Source organism: Lactuca sativa, chromosome 1, assembly GCF_002870075.4.
Source record: "Lactuca sativa cultivar Salinas chromosome 1, Lsat_Salinas_v11, whole genome shotgun sequence".
Taxonomy (NCBI): domain Eukaryota; kingdom Viridiplantae; phylum Streptophyta; class Magnoliopsida; order Asterales; family Asteraceae; genus Lactuca; species Lactuca sativa.
The window spans coordinates 142,105,383-142,126,148 of NC_056623.2; the positions used below are offsets into that span (position 1 = coordinate 142,105,383).

Sequence of the window (20,766 nt, forward strand, 5' to 3'; positions counted from 1 at the left end):
TCAAAATCACCTTCTTTTAGCTTCAAAGGCTCATCTAAGGTTAGGGTTTCATGAAAGGGGTGTTGGAGGGGTGGAGGCTGAGAATGGAGTGGGTTTGGGGGAGTTAAGGAGCTCAAATAGGGATTAAACCATGAAAATAGGGTTTGGGCACTGATTGCGTATGCCCAATGTACTCCTGGTACGCCCAGCGTACTCAGGATTCCTTTAGTATGCCCATCGTACACCTTTTTGTATGCCCAATGTACTCAGCTTGGCCTAAAACCACCTAAACTTCAAACGGGCATAACTTCTTCGTTCTAACTCCATTTTTTATGTTCTTTATATCCACAGAAAGGCGTTGAGGAGCTCTACAACCCTATCTAATTAAATTTGATTTAAAACACATCGAATAAAATCCATAATTCATAAAAGAAGCCTGAAATACTACATTCTCATTTTACCCTTTGACTCCAAAGTGCAAACTGAAATATTGGGTCACATATCTACATTACCCACATCTAAATGGGCCTAAATCTTACCTTTTTAAAGGCCTCATCCTCATGATGACCGCTCTTTGGACCACAAACTCGAATTAGGAATCGATTCAGTATAGGGCATTACAAGTGTCAAGAAGAAGGAAGGCAATTGCCCACGGGTTAAAAGGTGATTAGTGTTGGTAAACCTAATCTAGGCCCAAAACGCCTAGGACAAATAAAGCTTATTCTGAGACATGTTTTGATAGCTATTGATTTCCATTAGAAGAAAGGACTAAGAAAGCATACATGCTCAAAATATATATTTGAGGTGAAAGGACTAAAACATGAAGAAGTTAAATTTGATCATGGATTACGAGCCCTTGCTACATTCCATAAGATTAAAAGATAACTAGTTCTCCCATGTTTGGGGTTCAATCAAATATATAGATTTATAATGTCATTAAAACATTACTTCTAATAATGTGCGGTGACTAAAATGAAATAAGATGACTAAAACATGGAGAAGATAATTTGATTATGAATGTCAAGCCCTTGCTACTATTCATAGGATCAAAAGACAACTCTTTTAGAATGTTTAGTCTTTGGTCTTATAATTGAAATTGTTTGTACTATGTTTCATGACATAGTTTTCACTTATTTAAATGTAGACCATTCTAACAAGTTAAAAGAAAGGCATGAAATATATGAAGCTAATATAGTAACAATAGTTCAAAGTTGATTCGAATATTTGACTAAGATGTATTATTATGGTGGAAATATTTGTTGATATTTGTTTACTTGATGGACCGTTCAGATTGACCACAATTCGTACTGATTCAAATACATTCAAAATGTTTGGGTGAAATATATTCGCTGACACGTCAACTTCTCAATTGCAAAATCTCAAAAGTTTCGTCTTTTAACCCATTATTCATATCTTGTGTTCTATTCATGCATTTAGGTTTCCTTTGAAACTTTATATTTAATGTTTGGAAATTTGGATATTGATATTTAAAACTATGGATGTTATGTTTGGAAAACTAAAACTGTCCCACCTTAAAATTTATGTTCCTCGGTTTGAAACCGAACCAAACCGAGTTGTCATTTGATTTTCCTTTTGGTTTGAGTTGTGTTAAATTTGTTTTAGTGCGAAACATTTTTTTTCAAACGGAAGAAATAAAAAAAAAACTATAAAACCAATGATTCATTACTTTTTCTGAGCCCATTCATTTTTAAGTTTTAACCATTTAAAGTCAAATGTCGTAGTAATCACAAAATTTTTTGTTTTTGGGTAAATTACACCATTCGTCCCTTGTGCATGTGCCAAGAAGCATGTTTAGTCCCTATTTTCACAAATTAACTCGGATCGTCCCTAAGTTTGTTTTTTCTTGCACGCTTAGTCTCTTTTGACATAAAATGACTATTTTGCCCTTAATAATTTGTTTTTTAGTTTAATTTTAATTTATTTATCATTTTAAATCAATAATATATATATATATATATATATATATATATATATATATATATATATATATATATTATGTCCAAACCCACCCACCCCTCCTTTCCTTTTCCCAGATTTTATCCCTCTTTCTCACTTATTCATCTTCCTTTTGAACTCATCTTCCTCTCTAATGATCGACACCCCTGAAGCTACTACGACGAGATCATGAAACCATCTACCATTAATGCACGATGTAGAACAAGAGCACAACATAGAGAGAGAGAGAGAAAGAAGCTAGTGGCGGTTCAAATCTGTATCTCAGATGGGAGTTTCATATCTGGCGGAGCTGGTGGTGTTTAGGATGATTTATGGTAAAAAAATTCTCCCTCTTTCTCCTCTAAACCCACTAATCAGAGAGAGAAAGAAGTTGAGGGAAACAAAATCGATGAGAGGAAGAGGAGATCAAAGAAAATCATTTTTCTGGAACTGAAATAAAATCCTCCACGTGTCGCATCCAATCCACCACCGCCCTCCCCCTCAAGCCACTGACATTGTAATCCATGGATTTGCACTTCGTGGATCTGCACTTCGTCGATATGCACGCTAGAGATCGTCTCTTCGAACTCTTCTAGGTGCACCGTGTAGGAGACGTCTGGTTTAGAGATGAAGAAGGAGACAGAGGGAGTTAGCGAAGTCTGGTCGGAGGCGGAGGGGGACGACGACGTCTGGTCGGAGAAGAACGTTGTCTTCCCCATTTTGATTTTGCCCTAATTCTGGATTGTTTGCATAATAATTGGTTTGTTTATATTTTTTTGGGTTTCCTGTAGTGATGATTGAGCGATGACAGGTGGTGTTCGAAGGGGGTGGGACGAGCTGAGAGCAGATTTCTGGTGGTGGTTGTCTATGTTTCCGGTGGTGGTTGTGCATGTTTTCGGTGGTGCTGCATATGTCCGATGAGGGTTGTGGTTTAGTGTTCTTCAAAAAAAGAGAAAGAGCATGTAAAAGTGTTAGGTGGACCCACAATTTTAATTAAAATACTTTTTAATAATTAAAAATAATCAAAAATATTTAAAATAAATGATAAAGAAATTGCAAAGTGCATTTTGGTCATTTCAAGTCTCACAGGGACGAAACATGCAAATTTAAACTAATGATGGATGAAGCTTACACCGTTCTAAGATATAAGGGACGGTCCGAGTTAATTTTTGAAAATAAGGACTAAACGTGCTTTTTGGCACATGCACGAGGGATGAATGGTGTAATTTACCTTTTGTTTTTAAACATAGGTTGATAAGTTTTGATGAATTATTTCGGGTTTATGTTTGACACTAAAAATTGTTGGTGATGGTATATTTCTAGGCAAAACATAAATCCGCGATAAAAAGGATTGCTTGAAAACCAAACAAAGATGAATGATCAGAAAACAAAAAGCTTCCCAATGAAAAAGGTGTTATATAAATTAAAGTTGCATACAAGAAAACTTATCGAAGTCACGAGATTAAATATTATTTTTATTAACGAGTAATTAAAGATAAAATACAAATAAATTCAAATAAAACAACTTATGCTCATGAAAACCTAATGAAGATGAAATACCAAAAAAGATAATTCAAACAGAGTACAATCTATAAAAAAACCGTTGCACATGATAATTCATCGATTAACGTGGTGAAATTCCAGATTTCCAGATATTTTGAAAGCCCAGTAGGCCAGGTTTGATTATTTTACAACCGACTAAATATAAAATACAATAAAATAAAATAAAATAAGTTATGCACATGAAAATTAGTCGTTACTGATTCCTCGGATAAAGATGTTGAGATTCCATGCACTTGGAAAACTGAACGAAGATGAAATACAAAAAGATAACTCAAATAAAGTAATCTATAAAAAACCATTGCACATGTAATTCATCGAATAACGTGGTGAGATTCCAGATATATTGAAATCCCAGTAAAGTTTTCATTACTTTATACTGTAGTCATTCTATCATTTTGCTTCTTCATTTGCAAATTTGCATCCTTTGAAATCAAAGAACCGAATCTTTCGTTTCTCCAAATTCCAATGGCTGAAATTGTTGTTAGCGCTGTCATCACGGTGCTGTGTGAGAAGCTGATCTCTGGTGAACTGATGAAGCTTGCTCGATTCGAAGGAATCGATTCTCAGCTGAAGAAATGGAAGAAAAACCTTCCCCTGATCCAAGCCGTGCTTGCTGATGCTACCCAGAAGCAGATTAAAGAGAGAGCTGTTCAATTGTGGGTGAACGACCTCCAGGATTTGGCTTACAACATTGACGATGTACTCGATGATTTGGCCACCGAAGCTCTACGACGTAAGTTGAATAAAGAAGCTCATTCCAGCACCAGCACCAGTAAGGTACTGAAGTTCGTCCCAAATTGTTGTACTAATTTCACTCCTCGCAACATTATGTATGGTCAGCAGATGAGTTCTAAGCTAGAAGAGATCACCACCAAATTGCATGATCTTGTTGACCAGAGAAATAATTTGGGTTTGAATGTGAATGTTGAAAGGTCAAATATAATAGAAAGACGATTGGAGCAAACTTCACTGGTTGATGAGTCCAAAATCATGGGTAGGGAAGGGGATAAAGAAGCATTGCTGGGGAAGTTGTTGGGGAATGAAGAATGTGATGAAAATGTGAGCATAGTCGCGATAGTTGGAATGGGTGGAATAGGAAAAACCACTCTTGCCAAAGTTCTATACAACGAGGAGAAAGTGAAAGATCACTTTGAAGTCAAGGCATGGGTTTGTGTTTCTGAAGAGTGTGATGTGTTTAACATTAGCAAGGCTATCTTCCAAGCAGTAACAGGTCAAAACAAAGATTTTGCTAATCTTGATCTGCTTCATGTGACCCTCAAAGAAGAACTTTCAAAGAAGAGGTTCCTATTTGTTCTAGATGATGTCTGGAACGAAGACCACAGTAAGTGGGAACTCCTCCAAAGCCCTCTTCTTGTAGGGGCACCTGGAAGTAAGATTATTGTCACAACCCGGAGTACCAGAGTTGCATCAGTGATGGACTCGCAACAAACTTACCCTCTAGGCGTTTTGTCAAATGAAGATGCACTGTCATTATTTGCTCAACACGCGTTAGGTGAAAAAAACTTTGACAAACATCCAACACTTAAGTTGCTTGGTGAAGGTATGGTTCAGAAATGTGGTAGATTGCCTTTGGCTTTGAAAGCACTTGGGAGGATCTTGAAGGGAAATAGGAATGTTAATGAATGGGAGGAGTTGTTGAAGAGTAAGATATGGGATATAGATGATGGAAATAAGATTCTTCCAGCTCTAAAACTAAGCTACTATCATCTCCCTCCACATCTGAAGCAGTTGTTCGCATATTGCTCCTTAATTCCCAAGGACTATGTGTTTGACAAAAATAAATTAGTCCTATTGTGGGTGGCAGAAGGATTTTTGTCCCAATCAAAAGGAAACAAGTCAATGGAGAATTTAGGTCATGAGTATTTTGAAGAGCTAAAGTCAAGGTCCTTTTTTCAACAACCAACGAATGGCCAGTTAGGATATACAATGCATGACCTGATAAATGACTTGGCCACAAGTGTTGCAGGAGAGTTTTCCTTTAGATTGGATGGTGAGGTGGATGTATCTGATATGAATGAAGCTTTTGATAAGTTTCGTCACTTTTCACTCGTAGGTCCAAGATCTGGATCATACAGAAAGCTTGATGAATTACAAAGAGCTAAACACTTGCGAACTTTCTTAGTCATGTCAGTTGGTTTGGAAAACTACCACTTTTTGGACAAGGTTCTTCTTGAACTACAATTCCTGAGGGTGCTATGTGTCGTGGGCTTGAATCACATGTACCAAGGTAGTCAGATAATCACGAAGGTACCAGAATCCATTGGTAGTCTCAAGCATCTACGGTACCTTAATTTTTCTTGTACTAAAATCACATGTTTGCCAGAACAAGTGAGTAACCTTTATAATCTACAGAGCTTGTTGCTTCAAAATTGTTTTATATTATGTAGCTTGCCAGAAAGTTTTGCAAAGTTAATAAATCTGCGACATCTTGACGTAAGTAATACTCCGAAATTGAACAGGATGCCCTTAGGGATCAGTGGGTTGACGAGTCTACAGACTCTAAGCAAAGTCATTATTGACGAAGATAACAGGTTCAAAATATCCGACCTTAAGGACCTAACAGATCTTCAAGGTTGGCTTACAATTAAGGGTTTAGACAAAGTGATAAATCCAATACAAGCAAAGGATGCCAACTTACATCAAAAGAAAGGTCTTGATGTTTTGGTGATGGACTGGGGTAAAGAGTTTAATGATTCTCGGGATGAGATGATTGAATATGAAGTACTTAAAGAACTAAGACCTCCTCCAAAGTTAGAAAACCTCAATATACTGAATAACAAGGGAACGAGATTTCCTAGTTGGATTGGTGATCCCTCGTTTGATCAGCTAACAGAGCTTATATTATGTGGTTGTAGAAGTACACATTTACCAACACTTGGATGTTTACGGTCTCTTAAGAAATTGATTGTTGAAAGGATGAATGAGGTGAAGACTGTGGGTTTTGAGTTACTTGCATCCACTTCTTCTTTTCATAGTATTGCATTTCCATCACTTGAATTTCTAAAATTTAATGATATGCAAGGTTGGCAGATGTGGTCGTTTAATCGTGGCGACGACCATAGGACTCCTAGATCATTTCCTCGTCTTCATGAGATCTGTTTAAGCAGTTGTCCAGAACTTGATGAAGTGTCAATCGGATTGATACCTTCACTTCGGGTTTTATCTATAGAAAATTGTTCCGAAGCGGTGTTAAGAAGCATGGTTGGTTTGTCCCCGTCACTTATTGAACTGAAAATGTTGAATGTTAGAGGACTTACCCAACTACATGGTGAAGTTTTAATGCATCTTAGGGCACTTGAACAACTTTATATTAAAAATTGTGATGAACTGAAATACTTGTGGGAACAAGAATCAGAGGCATGCAAGAGTCTTGTGAGTTTACAGAAGTTGGAAGTATGTTACTGTAAAAACTTGGTTTCATCAGCCGAGAAAGAGGTTAATATTGGGATCAGCATGGAATCACTTAAATCTGTGAAATTTCAAAACTGTGAGACATTGGAGAGTTACAATTGTACAAATACTGTTGAGAGGTTGCTTATAAGTAGTTGTGATTCAATGACATCCTTGACCTTCTCAGCAGTGCAGGAGCACCCATCCCCTCTTACTGAATCGATAGTCGGTGATTGTGATAACATACAATTACAACCCAAACCCATTCCAGTCGAAGATTTCCGTTTTCTCTCCATGTCTCGCCTAATATATCTTCATATTCTTGATTGCAAGAATCTAAAGTCATTTCCTCATGAGCATTTTCAAATTCTCACATCTTTGGAGGTAATGTTTATGTATGGTTGTCCAAGTATGGACTACTCCTTCCCTTGTGGGGTGTGGCCTCCTAATTTAAGCCAACTAACCGTAGGTTTGTTAAATAAGCCCATGTCAGAGTGGGGTCCGCAGAGTTTTCCTACCTCACTGGTTGAACTATGGTTATTTGGTGAAAATTCAGGAGTGGTTTCATTTGCAGTGGCAGACGATATGACGAATACTACTACTCCATCATCATCATCATCATCGTCATCATCATCTTTTCTTCTTCCACCATCTCTTGTTTTTCTAACGCTCGAAAGTTTTGAGGATTTGGAATCATTTTCAGAGGTTTTACCACACCTCCCTTGCCTTAAAAGACTTGATATCGTGTCATGCCCGATGATTACAGATCTTAAGACAACTTCCAGCCCATCAAATTTGACAATATATGTGGGGAAGTAAAAAAAAGTATGTCATCTCCTTTCACATCATATGTGGTTATTCTTTTCAATTAGGTTATTATAATCATTGTTTCTTATCAAACGTGAAAGAGGGTTCTACGACTTGTATTAGTTGTATCCCTCTTTGGATTTTATAGATATTACGTCCCATCTCTTATGATAGATAAACATCAGAAATTCTTTTAGTTTTTTTTTTTTTTTTTTTTTTTTTTTTTGATAAATGCAATCTTCCTTATCAAGTAAGATTTCAATTTTCCGTATTTTTTTTTCAATAATTATCGCAGTGTATTAGGAAAATTAATTATGAGACTTGTTTTTTTGGTTTGGTGATAAGATTATTTTAATATTGAACTAACAATCAAAACTAGTACTGAAAGAAGAATAAACTATAACTGCAGTAGTTGAATAATTTTTCAGTCTTTTGTAGAACTTTTACCATTAAGTTGCTAGGTATATTTGTTCCAACTGTATTATTTTATCTTTATTTCACCACTTCTTTGTGTTTTCCTTTTCGTTGTCATTTTGTAGTTTTCGTTCATATTGGTGCTTAGTGAACTTGTGCATTGTTGAAAGAATTACTAGAAAAAATAGCTAAATTGTGTACGGATTCAGACTTTAATCCAGAAACTATGACACTTTTATTTGGACATCAGAAATTTGTAATTTTTATGTCAGACACATTGACTTTAAGATATTGATTTTGCTTATAATTTTGAAAACTGACACCATCTTAATCCCTTTGTAACCCTTGTTATATAACAACAGATTTCCTAACAAATTTGTATCAGTTTCAAGGTTAGAAATAATCCATTTAACATTAAACGTGATCTGTTTTGGTAAAAAAGATATAGTCCAACTCTGTATAGCATGACTAATTGTCTTTTTCTGTGGTGATCAGTATGATAAGGACGATGGAAGTCTACACAGTCTAAACTTGTATAGATATCATTATCAAGGATATACCTAATCAAGCCCGGATCAATCACTTTCTGATCTACATCCCATATATTCCATATATAGTCTTTTAATCGTAAATTGCCTGTTGTCAAATAGTATATATATATATATATATATATATATATATATATATATATATATATATATATATATATATATATATATATATATATATCATGTTATACTCAATAAATCAACACATTCAATTTTTGCATATGGTATGAGAGCACAAATCACTCTAACGTGTTTCTAATCCTTCCTCCTTCTTGTAACCCTAGCCGTTATCCATGGCACCACCAGACACCACCCTCCAACTCACAACCACCAATCACTTTCCAATCAAACTCACCGCCACAAACTTCCCAGTATGGTGCAAACAAGTCCAGTCAACTCTAATCAGGCTTGACTTGGAAAAGTTCATCACCAGCCAAAATCAACCACCAAAAACCATCACCCACAAAGACACGACCAAAACAAATCCAACATACACAACCTGGTATCGCCAAGACCAAATTTTGTTCAGTGCCATTCTCGGAAGCTGTTCTGATGCCATTCAACCGATTCTCACAACAGCTTCTACAGCAAAAGAAGCATGGGATCGTCTTAACACCAGCTATGCTAGCCAATCTAGATCTCGTATTATCTCCCTCAAATCAAAACTTACAAAGAACCCAAAAGGAAGTCGCTCCATCACAAAATTTCTCAATGAAAGCAGATTTCAGATGAATTGGCTATAGCACAAAGTCTCATTGATGAAGAAGATTTGTTGGTTCACATATTGAGCCAACTTGGGGACGAGTACGGTCCCCTCACTGCTGCCTTGAAAGTCCGAGAAACAACCATATCCTTCTTAAAACTGGTTGAGAAACTCACAGATTTTGAAAGATCCTTAAAAGAAACAGAATTTGTTGCTACCCTTGTTCTTGTCACAACCAACTATTCTCAACGACAAACTGGCCGGTTCAACAACCGATCTTCATCTCATTCTCACTTTCGTTCCAATCCAAACAATCACTACAGCTTAGAACTGCTTCAACAACAATAATCAGTACAAAAACAGTCGTTCTAGTGCTTATTGTCAGTATTGTACCATTCCAGGCCATGAAACTTGTGATTGTAGAAAGCTTGCTCGCTTCTTAAAAGATAACAACATCACATGTGTTATCAATAACACCAATCTGGTTGCTCCACACCAATTAATACACCTTAGATGTTTGATACTGGAGCTTCTCATCACCTGACCGCGGAACGTTCCACCTTTCACACGGTTTCAGCATACGGTGGACCAGATAAAATTCTCCTTGGTGATGGTACATCTCTTCCCATATCTCATACGGGTCACACACAAATTCTAACTTCATCTCGAACTTTAAAATTATCTAATGTTCTTTGTGTTCCCAATCTTTGTACAAATCTCATCTCAGTTGCAAAACTTTGTCGTGCTAATAAAGTTTCTGTTGAATTTCTCCTCTTGTTTTTTATTGTAAAGGATCTAGTCACGGGGTCACCCCTCATGCGGGGAAACAACATAAATGATGCCTACTATGCCAATCATATGCTTCTTCCTCAACTCAATGTTATCCTTAGAGCATCACATGCTGATTATCATCACACACTTAGTCATCCCTCTATCCGCATCTTTCAACATCTTACTAAAAGATTAGGTCTCAATTTTAAGTCGTTGTTTTCTACTAAATTTCATTGTGCTTCCTGTTTTGTCAATAAAAGCCACAAGCAATATTTTGGCTCCAATTCTTTTATTGAAAGTAAACCTTTATAACTCATTTATTCTGATGTTTGGGGACCTGTTCAAAAATCAATTGATGAGTTTGCTTATTATGTCATATTTGTTGATTATTACTCAAAATATATCTGCTTGTATCCCATCAACCTTAAATTCGATGTCTCCAAAACCTTCATTTAATTCAAATTACTGGTGGAAAAATAATTCAATACATCTATTATTTCCATGTTCACTGATAGCAGTGGTGAGTATCAAGCCCTTATACCGGTATTTAAGTCCATGGGGATCTCTCACTACACCACACCACCACACACACCTAAGCAAAATGGCATTGCTGAGCCACGCCATCGCCACATTGTCGAAACGGGTCTTGCTCTACTACACTATGTTGGCCTCCCTGTAACCTTCTGGTCCCATGCTTTTCAAACTGTTGTGCATCTTATCAACTGATTACCAACACCAATACTTGACTCATATGAACTAATGTTGTAACGCCCCCTTTATTTAAATAAATTAATAAATGTAAGTCTCAGACTAATTTGTTAGTTGGGGGTTGTTTAGTAAGTTACGAAGTTGTTTTGAGAAGAATTTTAGAAGCGGGGGTATGTTCGGTAATTATTAAGACTTCCTATGAAAAGAAATTACGGAATTAAGGGAAAAAGAGTAACTATTGTGTAACACCCCAAAAATACCGGCTAAAAATTTCATTTTTAAATTAGGTTAATACGTAGAAACATCATTACAAACCATTCATAATAATACTTTGTGTCTGAAACCCGATAATATCATAATAATATTTCAGAGTACATCCCAGAAAATCCATAGCCCGGAAAAACAAGAGTGTGTGTGATATGCTGCTACCGCGCCGGCTCCTTTCCCTTAGCTGAAGAGGTACCTGAAATCAAAACTAAAAACTGTAAGCACGAGCTTTTGTGAGTTCCCCCACTGTACCACATACCATAAGATCACACAACATACATATATTGTCAGCCATATCTGGGTGCCCGACCTACCCCTTCGGTCCTCTCGACCGGACGTTGCCTAGCATACATGGGTGCTGGCCTCCCCTTCGGTCCTCTCGACCGGATGCTGCCTAGCATATCTGGGTGCTGGCCTCCCCTTCGGTCCTCTCGACCGGTAACCGGGGACTATTTCACCCCTAACACTACCACATCATATCATATCACATGTATCATAATCTGTCTAGCATAGTTGGGTACTAATCTACCCATTCGGCCCTATCGACCGGTAACCACTATATCATGCTAGCACATAAACATAACAGGTAGTAGCAAACATAGACAGCTATCACAAAGACAATCATCTAACAATTCCTACTGGTGGGCCGGCATTGTGGTCGTAGACCCACCGCTACTGGAAGGTAACTCACCTCGAAAGTAACTGCGGAAGTCTGCTTGCTAAGCGCCTGACTGTTGAATCAGAAATCCTCCGGCTATAAACCATAAACATAGTTTAGCCTTCCATTCACACCCTTAGGTCAGATGACCGACCCTCCCTTCGACCCAAGTCAACTCCTTAGTGAAGGTCAACTTCCAGTTGACAGGACTCGCCGAATCATGGCACCGACTCGCCGAGTCCTTCACCACCAACTCGGTTCCTCTCTATAAGCCCCTTCTTCCCACTCCCTGAATCATCCTTAACTCGCTACTCGGGACGATGGGACCGGATCGCGATCCGACTCGCCGAGTCCATGAACAACTCGCCGAGTCCATGCGATCAGACTTCCCACTCGCTTCCAGATCCTTATCCGAACATCCCTCATGAGGATCTGGGGTTTCTGGGACTATCGGAACACGTTAGATTGCTAATCCAACGTGCAAACATGAAGGGTTGGACTTCTGACACTTAAACCCTTCGCACACAGCAACAATTCATACAACTCGCCGAGTTTGAAGAACAACTCGTCGAGTACCAGGCAATCTTCATTGGACTCGGCGAGTTGTTCATCCAACTCGCCGAGTCTAAGGCCATATTCATAAAACTCGCCGAGTTCCACCTTGGGACTCGCCGAGTCCCTTGACCCATTTCCCATATGAGCCAAATCTGAGACATGCAAATCTTCAAAACCAAAGATCTATGATCCTAGGGCATGCTTAACACATAAAGTTGCAAACTTTACGTGCATGCATGGCCCTATAAGCTCAAAATGCAATTCCAAGCTCTTTAAGAGGTCATGCACTCCATGGGGGTCCTTAATCACTTCAACCACATCAACTTTATGCTTCTAACACGTCCATAAAGTCTAGATCTGAAGTCCTTTCGGATTATTAAGCACAAACACATGGAGTTTGGTGTTTTAGGGCTTGAAAACCACTAACTTGGGACAAAATGGGATCTAATGAACTAAAGATCAAGGTAGAGACTTTACTACCTGAATGGAAGCTTCTCCCAAAGTAGATTTCGGATCTACTCCCTCTCTTGCACTCTTCAAACTCTTCTCTTCTCCTTCTAAGCTCCAATGTGCCTCAAAAATCCTTCACAAGGCAACAAATCACTCAAACTTATAAATGGAGGCTAGGGTTTCGACAAGGAACGCTCTGAGGGTGATAGAGGATGAGATGGGGCTATAAGGACATTTAAATAGGGTGCAAACCCTAAGGATTGGGTCTCCTCCTAATTGGCCTACTCGCCGAGTCCAGGCGTGGACTCGCCGAGTAGTTCGCTTAAAGCCCGCACCCATCTCGACATCTACTCGACGAGTTAGGGCTACAACTCGCCAAGTAGCTCTTCCAAAAAGAACCTTTAATCAAAACAAATACGTACCAGAAACTGGGCGTTACAAATCTCCCCCACTTATCTTAGACTTCGTCCTCGAAGTCCACTGACTCCAGAAACAACTCTGGGTAGTGCTCCCTCATTTCCTCCTCCGCCTGCCATGTGCACTCTGAACCCCTCCGGTGCTGCCACTGCACCTTCATCAACTGAACCACCTTGTTCCTCAAGGTCTTCGCCTTTCGATCTAAGATCGCAAATGGTCTCTCAATATAATTCAGGTTGCTATCAACCTGAATATCCTCCAAGGGTACAACTGCCGACTCGTCCACCAAACACTTTCTTAACTGAGAAACATAAAAAGTGTTGTGGATCTGGCTAAGCTCTGCTGGAAGATCCAACCTATAGGCGGCCCGACCCACCCGGGCCAAAACCCTAAAAGGACCAATGAACCTGGGGCCCAACTTGCCCCTCTTCCGGAACCTAATGACACCCTTCCAGGGTGATACCTTTAGGAGGACCATGTCACCCACCTGAAACTCCAAGTCTGAACGCCTTTTGTCGGCGTAACTCTTCTACCGACTCTGCGCAGTCTGCAGCCTGCTACGAACCTGCTGGATCAACTCTGTCGTCTTGAGCACCACTTCGGTGCTCCCGATGACGTGCTGACCGACCTCGCCCCAACAAATTGGGGTCCTGCACTTTCTCCCATAGAGCATCTCGAAAGGAGGGCGGTCAATACTCGCATGGTAGCTGTTGTTATATGAAAACTTAGCCAAGGGAAGATAGGTATCCCAGCTACCACCGAAGTCTAGCACGCACGCCCGCAACATATCCTCCAGAGTCTGGATGGTCCGCTCGCTCCGACCATTTGTCTGCGGGTGAAAGGCGGTGCTAAAATGAAAACGAGGGCCCAACTCGTCATGAAACCTCTTCCAAAACTTGGAAGTAAAACGCACATCCCTGTCCGAGATAACCGATACCGGCACCCCGTGCCTCGCCACAATCTCCCTAATATAGATGTCGGCCAATTTCTTGGCCGATATGCTCTCCTGAATTGGAATAAAATGAGCACTCTTGGTCAATCGATCCACGATGACCCAAATCGAATCTACTCCACGCGCGGTCCTGGGAAGCTTCGTGATAAAATCCATCGTGATATCTTCCCATTTCCACAACGGGATGTCCAACGGTTGCATCTTGTCATGCGGTCTCTGATGTTCGGCCTTGACCTTCCTGCAGGTCAAGCACCGCTCGACGTACCAAGCCACATCCTGCTTCATGCAGGGCCACCAATAATCTAGACGAATATCCCTATACATCTTCGTCGCCCCTGGATGAATAGAGAATCGGGATTTATGCGCCTCCCCTATCAAGATCTGGCACATGCCTCCGTGATACGGCACCCACACCCTACGGTGTAGTGTCAATAGTCCTCGGCTATCATAATCGAAGGAGGAAACCTGACCCACCATGCGCTCGCTCTTCCGATGCTCCTCCTGGATAGCCTCCTGTTGAGCCTCCCAAATTTGCTCCAACAGGGGAGTCACTACGGTCATCCTCATGCAAATATCCCTGATCGGCGCCGCCTTGCGGCTAAGCGCATCGGCCACCACGTTGCCCTTCCCCGGGTGGCAGAGGATCTCGCAATCATAATCCTTCACCACGTCTAACCATCGACGCTGCCTCATGTTAAGATTCGGCTGATCCATAAGGTACCTCAAACTCTTATGGTCCGTGTATATGGTACACCGGGCCCCATAGAGGTAATGTCGCCAAATCTTGAGGGAGAAAACAACTGTCCCCAACTCCAAATCATGCGTCGGGTAGTTCGCCTCATGAGGCTTGAGCTACCTCGAAGCGTAGGCAATGACATGCCCCCTCTGCATTAGTACCGCGCCCAACCCTGAAATGGACGCGTCGCAGTAAACCACAAAATCCTCTACACCCTCTGGCAGGGCTAAGATTGGCGCCTCGCACAATCTCTGTCTCAGCGTCTCAAAGGCAGCCTGCTGCTCAGGCCCCCACCGAAAGATTACGACCTTCTTCGTCAGATGTGTCAGGGGTACGACTATCTTGGAGAAATCCTAAATGAATCTCCGATAATAGCCTGCTAATCCCAGGAAGCTCCGAATCTCGGATGGAGACTTTGGAACCTCCAATCTCATCACGGCCTCGACCTTGGCCGGGTCGACCAGAATCCCATTTTGGTTGACAAGGTGTCCGAGAAATTGCACCTCGTGCAACCAAAACTCACACTTGGAGAACTTGGCATACAAGCTCTCCCTCCTCAGGGTCTCCAAAACCTCTCTCAAATGCTCCTCATGCTCTTCCTGTGTCTTGGAATAAACCAAGATGTCGTCAATGAAAACTATCACAGACCGGTCCAACATCGGTCTGCATACGCGGTTCATGAGGTCCATGAATGCGGCAGGAGCATTGGTGAGCCCAAACGGCATCACCACGAACTCATAATGGCCATAACACGTCCGAAACGCGGTCTTCTATATATCCTCCTCTCTAACCCTCATCTGATGATAGCCCGAACGCAAATCGATCTTGGAGAACCAAGATGCTCCCTGCAACTGATCAAAGAGGTCATCAATCCTCGGGAGTGGGTAACTGTTCTTCACCGTTACCTTATTCAGCTCCCAGTAATCTATACACATCCGATGCGACCCGTCCTTCTTTCTCACGAACAGAATCGGGGCTCCCCAGGGTGAACTGCTCGGTCGAATGAATCCCTTGTCTAACAGCTCCTGCAGCTGTGTAGACAACTCCTGCATCTCAGGAGGATCCAACCGATACGGTGCCTTGGCTATCGGAGCCGCACCAGGAACGAGGTTAATCCTGAACTCCACCTGTCGCTCCGGAGATATCCCAGGAAGCTCCTCTGGAAAAACATCTGCGGAATCTCGCACCACCGGAACCTCGCTCACCGTCGCCTTACCCGCCTCCCGGGTATCCATCAAGTACGTGACATATCCTGCGCATCCCTGCTGAAGGTAGCGTCTAGCCCTCGCTGCTGAACATACTGCGGGTCCACGCCGCGGCCTCTCGCCATGGATCACTAACTCTCCCCCACCTGGGGTCTTGACTCGCACTAGCTATTGCGCGCAATCTATCACCGCCCCATTAGGGCTCAACTAATCCATGCCTATAATCACTTTGTTCCCACACAACGAAATGGGAACCAGATCCACCAAATAGCGCTCCTCGAATAACCTCGGAACACAGTCTCTGAACACTGATGACGCTCGCACCGATCGATCGTCGGCAATCTCCACCTCCAAAGGGCAATCCAACATGCCCGAAGACTCAGTGAACTTCTTGCTAAGCGCAAGGGAAACAAACGATCGGGTAGCACCCAAGTCGAATAACACCTGAACTGGGATACTGTTCACATGGAACGATCCTAGCACATATATATATATATATATATATATATATATATATATATATATATATATATATATATATACCGAGCACATATCAATATCATAACATCACATAAATAAATGAGAGGGAAAGAATCATACCCGTCACCACATCGGGTGCTGCGCGTACCTCCTCGCCGGTCAGCTGAAATGCCCGGCTCCTCACCACTGGAGCCTCTGCCTTGCCCTGCCGGCCATCTGTGATCCTCAGGGTCGCTGGAGCTGGCGCCTTCACTGGCGCTGCAACTGTCAATTGGGGGCAATTGGCCTTCTTGTGGCTCCTCTGGTTGCAGTGGAAACACAGCAACTCAGATGTCTGAATAACTGCTGCCGGAGCAGTGCAATCCCTGCTATAGTGCCCAGATTTGCCGCACTTGTAGCAGCCTGATGATCCCAACGTGCAAGCCCCCTCATGCGTCTTGCCGCATTTCCTGAAGCATCCCCGTCCCTGTTGGCCTTTCGACCACACATCTGATCCCTTGGGCTTCTTCCCTGAAGCCCCTCCTGACTGACCCTCTTCTGCCTTCCGTTTCCGGATGTGCTCCAAATCTATCTCCCTCTCCCTCACCCTGGCAATCATGGAGTCCAAGGTGGGGCAAGCTGAAAAACTAACGTGCTCCCGAATATCAGCCCGGAGCATGTCATGATAACGAGTCCTCCTCATTTCCTCATCGCCCACATACTGGGGCACCAACAGTGCCCTCTCCCGGAACTTGGCGGTGATCTCCGCCACAGTCTCCGTCGTCTGTCTCATGTCCAGAAACTCCTTGGCCAGCTGCTGAAGCTCGACAGTCGGCGCAAACTCCGCCCTGAACCTGGTCACAAAGTCCGACCATGTCATAGCCTCGATAGTTGAGGCTCCCAACAAGTCACCCACTGACTCCCACCAATCTCGGGCTCGGTCTCGTAAACACTCTGCTGCATACCTCACCTTCGACCCCTCGGGGCAGAAGCTAGTCAACTGTGCAGACTCGATGTCTGCAATCCATCGCCTGTCAGCAATGGGGTCTTTCACCCCGTGGAAATCCGGCGCACCACTGCCCCTGAAGTCCTTAAAGGACAGCATGCGAGATCCCGACTGGCCCGATGCCATGTCACTCCTGAACGCCCTGAGGCGATCCTCCATCAACTCGATGATCCCTTCCTTGATTGACCCGAAGATAATGGGGGTCGACTCAAGGATACCCTTGGTGATCTCTGACGCGACGAACTCGCATAGTCCCTCATCCACTAGCTCGGAACCTGATCTCGAACCTGACCCCTCTCCTGAACCGCCATCTATCGGTCTCGAACGTAGTACCACCATTCTGCGATATAGAAATAATAAATGTTAGTGATACTAATACTTCTTGAGGGACCACATCTACTACAAGTTCCCTGGTCTCATCTTGGCCTCCCTTGGTTCGGGTACGGATCCTCTGCTTTCAGTAGTACGGGCCCATACTACCTTCCACATCTATCCGTACCTTCTTCAAGGATTGCCTCGACTCCACCAGATCCCTTTCACTATTGCTGATCACTACTATACTAATCCTAGGCTTGCCCTAGGGAAATCTTTGACTCTGCTCTATGCAGTCCTCAGCTGCTGCAGGCCTCCTTGTAATGCCAATTAGTCATTACCCGAATATCATCCCGTGTGATGAGGCTCAGATAACCCTTCGAGTAACAGACTCGTCCCTACAACGGTTGGACTCAAACAAGAGCTACGCAGTAGGATCAAATCCCGCACTCTAAGATTATTCAACCCTGATCACATGTGACGTGACATATTCATCTAATGGCTAACTCCCATTATTCAGAGTCCCACAAAGCACGAAGCAAGCAGCATTCAGACAAGGGTAACAATCTCAATCAACTCTATCTGCTTACAAGAATTGTAATAGCATACAATGCTAAGCTCATACCATCAGGCATAACCTAATCAGACTATCCTACTTGCTGTTTACTTAGTACTAGCATGCAATTCTCATACAGCTGAAACACATAAAGCAGGCACATAAGGCATCACTCCTAGATCCTTAGTCCTATTCTAGCATGTTGTTCTACAAAAGCTGATAAACATGACATAAACTTGTATGGGTACTTTGGGGAATACTTACTTGAGCTCGGCCGGTCGCGCACATCACACACCTCGTTCTATCTCAAAACTCTTTTCACAATTTTTTGAAAACATTTTCTTTTAGTAAATCTCTTAATCCCTCTATTTGAGTTCAGACACCCCCGAAGATGTGTCCGAATCCCTCAAACCAGGGCTCTGATACCAACTTGTAACACCCCAAAAATATCGGCTAAAAATTTCATTTTTAAATTAGGTTAATACGTAGAAACATCATTACAAACCATTCATAATAATACTCTGTGTTTGAAAACCGATAATATCATAATAATATTTCAGAGTACAAAATCCATAGCGCGGTAAAACAAGAGTGTGTGTGATTTGCTGCTACCGCGCCGTCTCCTTTCCCTTAGCTAAAGAGGTACCTGAAACCAAAACTGAAAACTGTAAGCACGAAGCTTAGTGAGTTCCCCCACTGTACCACATACCATAAGATCACACAACATACATATATTGTTAGGCATATCTGGGTGTCCGACCTACCCCTTCGGTCCTCTCGACCGGACGTTGCCTACCATACCTGGGTGCTAGCCTCCCCTTCGGTCCTCTCGACTGGATGCTACCTAGCATATATGGGTGCTAGCCTCCCCTTTGGTCCTCTCGACCGGTAACCGGGGACTATTTCACCCCCTAACACTACCACATCATATCATATCACATGTATCATAATCTGTCTAGCATAGTTGGGTACTAATCTACCCATTCGGCCCTATCGACCGGTAACCACTATATCATGATAGCACATAAACATAATAGGTAGTAGCAAACATAGACAACTATCACAAAGACAATCATCTAACAATTCCTACTGGTGGGCCGGCATTGTGGCCGTAGACCCACCGCTACTGGAAGGTAACTCACCTCGAAAGTAACTGCGGAAGTCTGCTTGCTAAGCGCCTGACTGCTGAATCAGAAATCCTCCGGCTATAAACCAAAAACATAGTTTAGCCTTCCATTCACACCCTTAGGTCAGGTGACTGACCCTCCCTTCGACCCAGGTCAACTCCTTAGTCAAGGTCAACTTCCAGTTGACAGGACTCGCCGAGTCATGGCACCAACTCGCCGAGTCCTTCACCACCAACCCGGTTCCTCTCTACAAGCCCCTTTTTCCCACTCCCTGAATCATCCTTAACTCGCTACTCGGGACGATGGGACCGGCTCGCGATCCGACTCGCCGAGTCCATGCGATCAGACTTCCCACTCGCTTCCAGATCCTTATCCGAACATCCCTCATGAGGATCTGGGGTTTCTGGGACTATCGGAACACGTTAGATTGCTAATCCAACGTGCAAACACGAAGGGTGGACTTCTGACACTTAAACCCTTCACACACAGCAACAGTTCATACAACTCGTCGAGTTTGAAGAACAACTCGTCGAGTACCAGGCAATCTTCATAGGACTCGGCGAGTTGTTCATCCAACTCGCCGAGTCTAAGGCCATATTCATAAAACTCGCCGAGTTCCACCTTGGGACTCGCCGAGTCCCTTGACCCATTTCCCATATGAGCCAAATCTGAGACATGCAAATCTTCAAAACCAAAGATCTATGATCCTAGGGCATGCTTAACACATAAAGTTGCAAACTTTACGTGCATGCATGGCCCTATAAGCTCAAAATGCAATTCCAAGCTCTTTAAGAGGTCATGCACTCCATGGGGGTCCTTAATCACTTCAACCACATCAACTTTATGCTTCTAACACGTCCATAAAGTCTAGATCTGAAGTCCTTTCGGATTATTAAGCACAAACACATGGAGTTTGGTGTTTTAGGGCTTGAAAACCACTAACTTGGGACAAAATGGGATCTAATGAACTAAAGATCAAGGTAGAGACTTTACTACCTGAATGGAAGCTTCTCCCAAAGTAGATTTCGGATCTACTCCCTCTCTTGCACTCTTCAAACTCTTCTTTTCTCCTTCTAAGCTCCAATGTGCCCCAAAAATCCTTCACAAGGCAACAAATCACTCAAACTTACAAATGGAGGCTAGGGTTTCGACAAGGAACGCTCTGAGGGTGATAGAGGCTAAGATGGGGCTATAAGGACATTTAAA

The 20,766-nt window shown here is 42.3% G+C and overlaps 1 protein-coding gene across 1 annotated transcript; it reads left to right on the forward strand.

Annotated features, from left to right (window-relative positions):
* The first annotated feature begins 3,963 nt into the window (after positions 1 to 3,963).
* LOC111878377 (putative disease resistance RPP13-like protein 1) lies at positions 3,964 to 7,728 on the forward strand. Its single transcript, XM_023874876.1, has one exon. It carries the CDS (start codon positions 3,964 to 3,966, stop codon positions 7,726 to 7,728), a length of 3,765 nt encoding a protein of 1,254 aa, XP_023730644.1.
* Positions 7,729 to 20,766: the final 13,038 nt, after the last annotated feature.